Genomic DNA, 10,023 nt, shown 5'->3' with positions numbered 1-10,023 from the left:
TAACCTTTGTTTGTTTTGTTTCTGCATTTGACATCTAGCGTGTCATAATTTGTTATAATGAACTGTTGAACTGGATTGCTACCTTTATGTCGTTGCCGAACCTTGCCTATCATCTCAATGGGCTCCTTCCCTCCTTGCCACCTTCGGGACTGCCTAATTGTTTGAGCCTGGTGTGCTACCTCCATCTTTCAATCTACCTAACCTACCATGGATATCACAAAAACCGGAAATGAAATTTTCTCGAGCATTAGAGGTCTTAGTTCTGACATCAAAGGAAATTCTGTTTGAAAAAAAAGAGAGCGGAAAGCGGCCGCATGCTATTTACATACACAAAGAAATAGTGTTTTGATCTCTCACATTAGCACATGATGTTCATTCCTTGGTTAAAAATGTCTCTAGCACCCTACATGTGCACAAGATCAGTTGTAGCTTTTCGAATGAGACAGTGTTGAAAGCACTTATAACCAGTGATTGCTTTGACTTTGTGCTCGAAACCTGAAATCAACTAACCAATTGAGTGGTCAAAGTGAAAATTCTCAACTATTCTTCCTCAACCAGTTGCGAACCTCTCGGGATCAAAGAGCGACCAAAAAGAGCCAACGTTTGAATTACAGACCAGAGAGTACTTAAGGATATTCTTTGCAAGTACTTAAGAATATTCTTAACGGATATCCAGTACCATTACCATCAGCTCTTTGTCAGTCTGGAAGTTGCATGACCACATGATCATCTGGCTGTTACGTTATGCTTGCTCAGATGTACCCTAGCACTGTCATTTATGATAATTTTATATCTTGATAGAAACCACAAGGAAATTCTCGACCATTTTTTAGGATCGAAATTCTCATCCTTCTGATACAAGCATGACTGTATGTATGTGGATGCACAACATTACTATGTGGCAGAAAAGTATCGTCAGGTCTCGCTGTTGTGAAATGCCTTTGATCTTAAATTCTTAATGATTATAAGAATAGACAGTATCATTCGATTTTCCTCGTAAGATACTTTTTTTAATGATCATATAAGAATAGAAAGGATCATTGGATTTCCTCCTAAGATAATTTTTTAATTGATTATAAGAACAGAAAGGATCGTTCAATTTTCCTCCCAAGATATTCAGTCTGTCCACTTACAAATGTTTCATGTCCAACACTGCAGTCTCTAGAGCTCTGGGACATGCTGGAGAGGACAGGAGCATGACAGTCTCTAGTTATGCATGCAGCATGCTGCTGAACTGAACATATATGGTAGGTGGAAGTATAAGCCTTGGCATTGTATAGAACATCAGCAGTTAAATATATCTGAGTTTGGACACCGGCATATGCATCGCTGGTCTCTGAAATGTATCTGAGTTGCATCTCTGGTCTCTGAGATGGTTGCGGTCCGAAAGTGCTGCGGCACTGAATGATGGATGCGGGTTAGTCGATGATCAGGTGGAAATGCTAGTTACTACGTGATAGCGCGTGATTTTCATGGGCAGTTGATTTTACAGTAGGAGCTGTTGGTGTGGTTTGTCGTGAGATTTCTACAATTTGTGGTGGTGGATTCGGCTGCAGTCTTGGATGCCAAACTTATCCTAGTGTGGATGCTTCAAAGCCTAGGAAAAGGGGAAATGATCTGTTGATGCGGTACCACAACCTACACGGAAGGAATATTTCTGGCCGCGGTGCGCTTGACGCTACGGGGCTGTTTGGATGCTGCCCTAGCCAGCCCTACCAAATCGTGGGCGAGCCAAAACTTTGGCGCAGCATCCAGCCGCCCACGCCCTGGCCAAGAGTTGGCAACAAAATGAACTGGAGATGCCCGTGCAGCCAGGGCGTGCCAAATATTTGGTCATCATCCAAACGAGTACCCAGCACCTGGTCAACGTCCAATGTTTTGGCATGGCGGCTGTTGGCTGGAATCCAAACAGACCTACATTACCCCATCCCAATTCTCACACCGTCGCACTCTATGGTGGGTTGACAGATCTGAAAAAAAATCACAACACGGCGGGAGAGGAACGAAGTACGGGGGAGAGGTGATCGAGGGAGTACAGGTCTGTTTGGATTCCAGCCAACAGCCGCCATGCCAAAACATTGGACGTTGACCAGGTGCTGGGTACTCGTTTGGATGATGACCAAATATTTGGCACGCCCTGGCTGCACGGGCATCTCCAGTTCATTTTGTTGCCAACTCTTGGCCAGGGCGTGGGCGGCTGGATGCTGCGCCAAAGTTTTGGCTCGCCCACGATTTGGTAGGGCTGGCTAGGGCAGCATCCAAACAGCCCCTACCTGACGAGAGGGAATTCTGAGTGTGTGCCAAGGGTGACGCCTCCGTTGGGGTAGACGGCTAGTGGCCTTGAGCAGATTGGATCGGTGATTGGATAGATTGTGCTAGGCTGCTAGCTCTCCCGGTTATGTTCCAAGCTCTGTGGGCAATTTTGCAGGGATTGATCCGGTTCTTGTGGAGCTACGTCAGAGGTAATGTACGATCGTCATCTCGCCATCTCGGGGCGGTTACATGTAGATAGACTGTTCGTTGGGGGGCTTTAGCTTCTGGATCGGGGAGCCACTTCTTTTTTCGGGGATTGGGGAAACTTGTATGCCTTGTGTATCAGTTTGCCATGTTTTTCTTTGGCTTTTTGGTGGATTTTTTAGTTAAAAATCTGTCTATAGGAAGTACAGGTAATAATATTTTCTTGTTTTTATTTACTCTACATATTAGCTTTATCTTAAGTCAAACTTCGTAACATTGACCAATTCATATAACAATATATTATAAGATCCACATATTTCAAATGAATACCATTAGATTCATCACTAAAAATATGTTCAAATCACCTATATTTATTATTGTATCGTTTACTTTATTTTTTATAAGATTTGACACAATTAAGACATCTCCACCCGATGCTGAAAAAACAGACGCACCTAAAAAAAGGTGTTTAAGGCTTTTTTTAAGCCTCAAACAGTGTTTCGGCAAATGAAGTATCTGTATATAGTGATCAATTTTTTGGACAATCCAAAATTTTGCCTACTACTGCTGCATATTTGTAGCGCCGCACGCACCAAATCCGCAATTGCCCCCGGAAGTTTCCCCGTCATTAGTTTGCGTCGTCACTCGCCGGCAATACTGCTGATTTCGGGCGCCCCACGCCGCAACATCCACCCCTATTTTCAGTTTCACATACCTAGCGCTGCATCCCCGCCTTTGCCCGCAACAACTACCGCCCAAATTCAGCCACCATCACCGGATCTAGTGTCCTCGCTCTCCTAATCTATCGATCACGACGCTCCACAGCTGGATTCGGCCGCCGCTTCAGCCGGATTCCTGCCATGTCAGGCTCCGTTGCGTGCAACTCCGCCACGCTGCCCTGCCGCAAGCGCCACACGCATACCATAGCGTTCAGCGCTGACAATTGGCCCACTACGCCATCGAGATCACTTTGGAGACCACTGAGCTTGTCACACACATGTACGATGCGGTGGCATACATCCAAAGTCGGGCTGAGCTCAACTCTCCCAAGGCAGAGTCGGTCGAGGAGGCGTAGTCCGTTGCCCATGTTATACATATTGTTTCCGTGTGGAAAAGGCACACCATCAGCCAAGGCGCACCAAAGGCTGAGAAGAGGGGTGCGTTGTACATGGTGAAGTTCGCCGAGGCCAATCCAGGCCTCGTGGCAACGGAGCTTGAATTATTCACCAAGAGGGATAATGGGTGCATGAATAAGGAAGACAAGGAGATGGATCACGAACATTCCATCAAGTTGATGAGATGTTCGACGAGCTCAACATGGAGGGCTTCTACGAGGAGGAGGACCTGAAACCGTCTACTGGCAATGACCATGAGGTTGGTCCCTCTGGCGGACCACCCGGGGGATCAACCTCGACGACGATGATAAGTTCAATGAGTACTGTAGACATCATGATGTGTGATGATATATGGTAATGGTATCTCCGTAGTATGCCCGTCTATCCTAGTACTGTATAATTATGTTATTTGAAATGTTTAAATGTTTAGAGTTTGAATTTCAAAATATGCAATGAATCATGTTCAAGTGGTCGTTTCTAGGCATTAATTTTACATCACCTGCAAAAGCAACACCACCCACGGTGCCCAAGAATCTTCCGCCGCATACCAATAATCGTTTTTGGGCATCAAGTTTTTAATTATCTGTTGGATGATCTTTTTCTTAACATAAAATGATTATATTCCTCATATGATAGACATATCGTTTATAATTTGGGAAGGATAAAGTCAGAGATATTATAGAATCCCAAAAATCAGATAAGCTAGACCTAAAAGAATGTTAGCTAAAAAGTCTTCAACCTGATTGGGATGCTCTTACTAATATATGCCATGTTGTTGAATTTGAAATAACAAACAGAGTATTGTTTCTGTACGTCGTTAGATCAGAATTAGAATTGCAGGCCCGCAACGCAGAGTCGGTTTAACTTAACCCCTACTACTTCTTCTTAAGTTCCCCTCTCCCAAACCAAATTTCGTGTCTAATCTCGTCGCCTCGCCGTCCCCCACGCCCCCAAAACCCTAGACGCAACCCGGCTCCGCCGTCGCCCGCCGCGGCCCGCGGCCATGGATCTCCTCCGCGCGAACCTCCACAAGGTCCGCATCCCGGAGCCCACCAACCGCATCCACAAGGACGAGTGCTGCGTCTCCTTCGACACCCCGGTAAGCCACCCGCCCCGTCCCTCTCCACGCCCCTCCTCGATTGCGGCCGCTAGGGTCTGATGCTAATTGCCTATCTCCGTGCCTGTGCGCGTCGCAGAGGTCGGAGGGCGGGCTGTACGTGGACATGAACTCGTTCCTGGGGTTCGGGAGGGAGCACGTGGCGTGGAACTTCGAGAAGTCGGAGAACCCCGTGTACCTCCACATCGTGCAGCGCCGGAAGCCGGAGCCAGACGAGACGGATCGCCCGCTGAAGAAGCCAACCCTGCTCGCCATCGGTATGACAGACCTTGTAGCTAATTGAATCGTGTGTTTGTATCGCCTCCTGCTTCTATTCGTTCATGGCCTGTGGGCCTATGCGAATGCCATGCTTTGATTGACAACGCAATTGCCTCTGTTAATAATGATGATGGGCGAAACAACAACAACATTATCTCCGGATTCACACCAGTGTGTTATTCTGGAGCGGTTTCGACTGTGTAGAATAGTGTGCGAGGTACACACGATATGATATTTCGTTGCAGCTTATGATTACAAGTGCCTTATAGCATTGGCTTGTTTTGTTTGATTAAGACCTCTCCTGTGATGTGAATTTTGGATTTGCATGGTGACCCTGCTCAGCTTAGTGTAAGAAAGCTTGTGTTTCGATATTGTTTCTGTTTTGCTGAACTCTGCCTTGCAGCACTTTTGTGCTATTTGATTGCTTTTTTTTTTGGTTGTAGAATGGCATAAGCATTAGAAATTTATTTTAGATTGTAATGTAAAGTGTCTCTGTTGGTTGATTGTTAGTTTTGGCGACACATTCTTTGGTGACTGTGTGTGCCAGCTTTGTGACGAGACTTGTCTATATATTTGGATCTTCAGAATAAAGTTATGAGCTCACACTATGGGTCTCCTGTTCCCAATTTCTGGTCAGTTTAAGTTTTTGCCATTTCAAGCAATTACTTCACTAATATTTTTCTTCTTCCTAATTGATAGGCATGGAGGGAGGTTTTGGTGAACAAGAACCTGAATACGATGTGACTTACAAAATCGTTATTTTGCCTGAATTTTTGTCTCTCCCATTTCCATCAGTTGATTTGCCAGAGAAGGTAATTTTCTGGTTGTATAAGATTGAAGTTGTCCTGTGCATACTTAGTTTAGTTCTTTACTCTACTACAAACTACAAATATGCAGGTTAGGCTCGCAGTTGATAAAGTTATACTTGCGGAGAGTGCTGATAGAAAGCAACAACTGGCTTCTTGGGTGGCTGACAAGAAAATAATCAGTGCACATGCTATGGATCTGCAACAACTAGACAATGGTGTTATTGTGCCCCCTACCGGGTGGAAGTGTAGCAAGTGTGACAAAACTGAGAATCTTTGGTTAAATTTAACTGATGGTATGATCCTCTGTGGGAGGTGGGTCTGGGATGGAACTGGCGGGAATAATCATGCTGTTGAACACTACCAGCAGACTAAATATCCTTTAGCGGTGAAGCTTGGAACAATTACCGCTGATTTGGAAGGAGCAGGTAATGCTACACTTAAACTTTTGCATATTTGGGCTTGCTCATTTTTATTATTTACTGCTATATATACCTCATCTTCTGGTGACAATACATTTGTCATCGTGTCAAAACATGCAATCACAAATTTTGATCTCCAGGTCAGTCGTATGAAAATTATACAATAAAGTAGGTTTGGCATAAATGTGCTTTTGGAATGACTGTTATGACCTTTATAGAAATTTAGTTGGAGAAGAAGATGGTTAAAGTTGCATTCGTAGGCATATAAAGTTCAAAAAAAAAACACTGGAATGAGTATTTTCCAACCGGTAGCAAAGATACATCGTTTTAGTTGGTGTCCAATAGTTTCAGATTGTTCTTTGAAACCCTTCCGATCTATCCTTTAGATACAGGGTTCATATATGTACCACATAGCCTGTTATCTTTATTTAGTAGTATATACATTTCCTTGTAATTTCTTGCCTTTAGAAAGTTACAGCCTGCATACCCTCTTATGTATACTTGAGAGCATTATTGATGCAACCTTTTCCTTAAGATAAACCGGGCATGAGAGATTGCTTTTGCTATTTATTCCGTATTAAAGTACCTATTCATACCTTGTTTTTGTGACAGCTCAGACGTTTACTCATACCCGGAAGATGATAGCGTTGAAGATCCAATATTAGCTCAGCACTTGTCGCATTTTGGTATTGATTTTTCTTCACTCCAGAAGGTGAGTTGTCATCTTTTTGTAATGGCACCTATCTGGGACAATTTAGCTCTACATTCTTTGGAAATTTACTCTTCTTTGGTTCAAATCAAATTGATTCGTTCACAGCAAACATACTATCTGACTGTTGATTGCAGATTTACAGAACTGTTATTTTCAGTCGAATTATTTTCTTTTCGGCGTCGATCAGTTTTTTGACTCTCTGATTCTCCTCTTTCCGCGCATGTTACTTTTCAGTTTTTTTTTGGATTTTGGTTAATGAACTTTCCAGCAGGTGGTTTTGGTATCTAATTATTTGTTTATTAACTCTGGGTAATAGACTTTGGCGTGGATGGTGGTTTTTGGTTGTATAGTTGAATTCTGTTTTTGTTCTGTTTCTCTCATTTTTCCCTTTTTGCTTTTATGTTTTTGTTTGTTGCTAGTTCAATCAAGTGCATATTCGGATGTTAGTAGTTTTAACATTTCGACAGTAATGGATTTATAACACGTTATACTTGCCTTATAAGCTCTGAAAAGCAAGGCTCTAATGAGCTTCTGAAATCATGTAAAATGGGTTTTAATTGATAATGCCATGAGTCGTTTGTGTGATGCAAAAATTTGATTGATACCGAATTGAGAACCAGTCAATTTGATAGTGCAATGTGTCATTATTTGTTTGGTGCAAAATTTTGATTGATACCAAATGGGAAATCAGTCAGCTGTCAAGTAAACAGTCCTAGATTTGTTGTACTAAATGTCAAGTGCCAATCCAGATTAGAATTATAAACATTCAGGGAATTATATCAAAGAGCATTGCGGGATTGATCCTCTAACAAATGTTAGGATATTGCCTGGTTTGATTTTTAACTACGACAGTTCATCTTGCTCTTGGAATTATTATAATTGGCCAAGCAAGTGATCAGTGTCTGGTTATTTTACAGACAAACAAAAAGTTGGTACAACTGGTGGTCCATCGGTGTATATAATTCATTTATTGCCGTTCCTTGATGCGTGATTTTCTTTTCTTTGTGTGCAGACTGAGATGACTACTGCTGAAAGAGAACTTGACCACAACACTAATTTTGATTGGAATAGAATACAAGAAAGTGGCAAAGATGCCGAACCTTTATATGGGCCTGGCTATACTGGCCTTGTAAACCTTGGAAATAGGTATCACGGTTTGACTGTATGAGATCATTTTCTTTTCTTATAACTTGCGTATAGTAAGACACATCTTTTCTCCTTTTGCAGTTGCTACATGGCCTCAGTAATGCAAGTTATGTTTTCAACCCATCCCTTTATATCACGGTTGGTTCTACTTCCTCTTGATATTGTGTGACCTCTTATATATTGTTGCACCCGGACCCTCTTTTCACCTCAAGTAGCATCTGCTCTTCCATTTATTCATTTAATTGTTTCAGGTACTTTGAGAAGCAGAGCTTGAAAGCTGCGTTTGCAATTTCTAAAGCTGATCCAACGTTGGACTTAAACATGCAAATGTAAGTTTTCACGGATGACCTATGTGTGTGTTTGTTGAATGTGCCGCTATTGTTAGGTAATTGTTTTCACATTTTGGTTATCTTTTAATGCTAAATGCAATCTTGAATGTAAAAGTTGTTTGGCCATGTATTCCCTTTGTTGAAAACATCATATTCCTACAGTTAGATTGCTACCATCATACAGAATTACTGGTTAGCCATTTTTTCTTCTTCTGCTGACACTTGTTGGCAATTTGAAAACTCTTCATGTTCACCTGAGTGTGGTGTTAGTTAAGGAGTCACTATTGTAAGTTGATAGCAATGTTGAATCAATCATGCATCATGCTGTAGAAAGAGAACTGCATACTTGTAAGAAATTATCATTGGCGTGATATTTGTTTTTTTGTAGAAATTATCATTGGCGTGATATTTGTTTTTTTGTTTAACTTAGAAGGGTAAGCGATTTATGTTGTTGTGCAAGAATTTAATCTAAATATCCATGTTCTTGTCCTCTCCACTCTCTTTTTTAGGACAAAGTTGGCGCATGGTATGCTCTCTGGTAAATATTCTGCACCCAGTCAAGAGGTAGTATTTTGTTATATATTGATTTTCTATTGTTTATAGCTGCCCATAACAGTTCGTATTCATGTGGACTGTGGGCTGAGGATGCATGGGTGGTGCTCTCTTAGATTTCTCACGTAGTAGGTCTGTATGTGAGTGGTGATTTTATTTGAACGGAGAGTGATAGGCAAACCATATTGACATGTTACATTGGTTAGTCTGGATAAATTATCTGGAATTGCACGTTAATTAACATCCGCCAATCTCTTTGTTATGAATCACATTTAATGAAAGGAATGGAGCTTTGAGCTCTTTTTAACTGTGCTACTCTGAGCTTCTTGATGAGCACATCATCAACTGAGAAAGTGTTGCATAGGCATAGCAATGGTCATGCGTTATCTTTGTTCCATATTAAATTGGGTGGAGCTTCCTAGGGACAAATATCCTGTTGTCCTATCTTATACAAATATACGATTGCAGGTTTATTAGTTCCTTTTGTAATTCCCAAATATGTTTTTCTCCACCGTAGTGAAACTGTGTACTCTACTACTACTCCATCCCATAATATAAGACGTTTTTGCAAGCTGTTTTAGCTTGCAAAAACGTCCTACATATGGGATGGAGGGAGTACTTTTTTACCCTTTCTTTAAGCAATACAAAGTGTTGGGAGTACCCAACCACCCAGTATGATCATACTTTTGTGTTAGTCTTACGATCTGGGTTGCTGATCTGTACTGCGCTATAAGCTGTACTGAACTGTTATGGTTATTTAGTGCCAGAGCTTTACAAATACCATGAACCTACTTTTGTGTTGATACAACTAGTGTTCTATGGTTAATTTACAGGGACAAGAAGGAATACGCCCCCGTATGTTCAAGTCAGTAATTGCAGCAAGTCATCCTGAATTTTCCAGTATGAGGCAACAGGTAAACCTTTTTATGCCTATATTGACCAAACACATCTTCTCCCTTTTCTTTAACTTATTATTGATCTTTTGGTGAAGTGAAGTATCCTTCTACTTTTAATTTCCTTGTCTATTTTGTGACATTTTTATCTTTACTTTACCTTTTATTTTTTCTTATATAATTATGCATAATATTCCACCAAATAGCGGACTCTCT

At 41.7% G+C, this 10,023-nt stretch overlaps 1 protein-coding gene across 1 annotated transcript in view; it reads left to right on the top strand.

Annotated features, from left to right (window-relative positions):
• Positions 1-4,475: 4,475 nt before the first annotated feature.
• Positions 4,476-10,023, top strand: part of LOC119267341 (ubiquitin carboxyl-terminal hydrolase 14-like) — a 9,678-nt gene continuing 4,130 nt past the window's right edge. The window contains exons 1-10 of the mRNA XM_037548712.1: positions 4,476-4,671; positions 4,769-4,946; positions 5,647-5,759; positions 5,845-6,181; positions 6,793-6,887; positions 7,900-8,033; positions 8,115-8,171; positions 8,285-8,362; positions 8,872-8,926; positions 9,748-9,828. Coding sequence (XP_037404609.1) covers positions 4,576-4,671; positions 4,769-4,946; positions 5,647-5,759; positions 5,845-6,181; positions 6,793-6,887; positions 7,900-8,033; positions 8,115-8,171; positions 8,285-8,362; positions 8,872-8,926; positions 9,748-9,828 — 1,224 coding nt within the window. The 5' untranslated portion in view covers positions 4,476-4,575. The remainder of the gene's footprint in view (positions 4,672-4,768; positions 4,947-5,646; positions 5,760-5,844; positions 6,182-6,792; positions 6,888-7,899; positions 8,034-8,114; positions 8,172-8,284; positions 8,363-8,871; positions 8,927-9,747; positions 9,829-10,023) is intronic.

This window comes from Triticum dicoccoides, chromosome 3A (genome assembly GCF_002162155.2).
Source record: "Triticum dicoccoides isolate Atlit2015 ecotype Zavitan chromosome 3A, WEW_v2.0, whole genome shotgun sequence".
In the NCBI taxonomy this organism is placed as follows: Eukaryota; Viridiplantae; Streptophyta; class Magnoliopsida; order Poales; family Poaceae; genus Triticum; species Triticum dicoccoides.
Note: the sequence above shows the minus strand (reverse complement) of the source record. Positions and strands in the feature narration are given on the sequence as shown.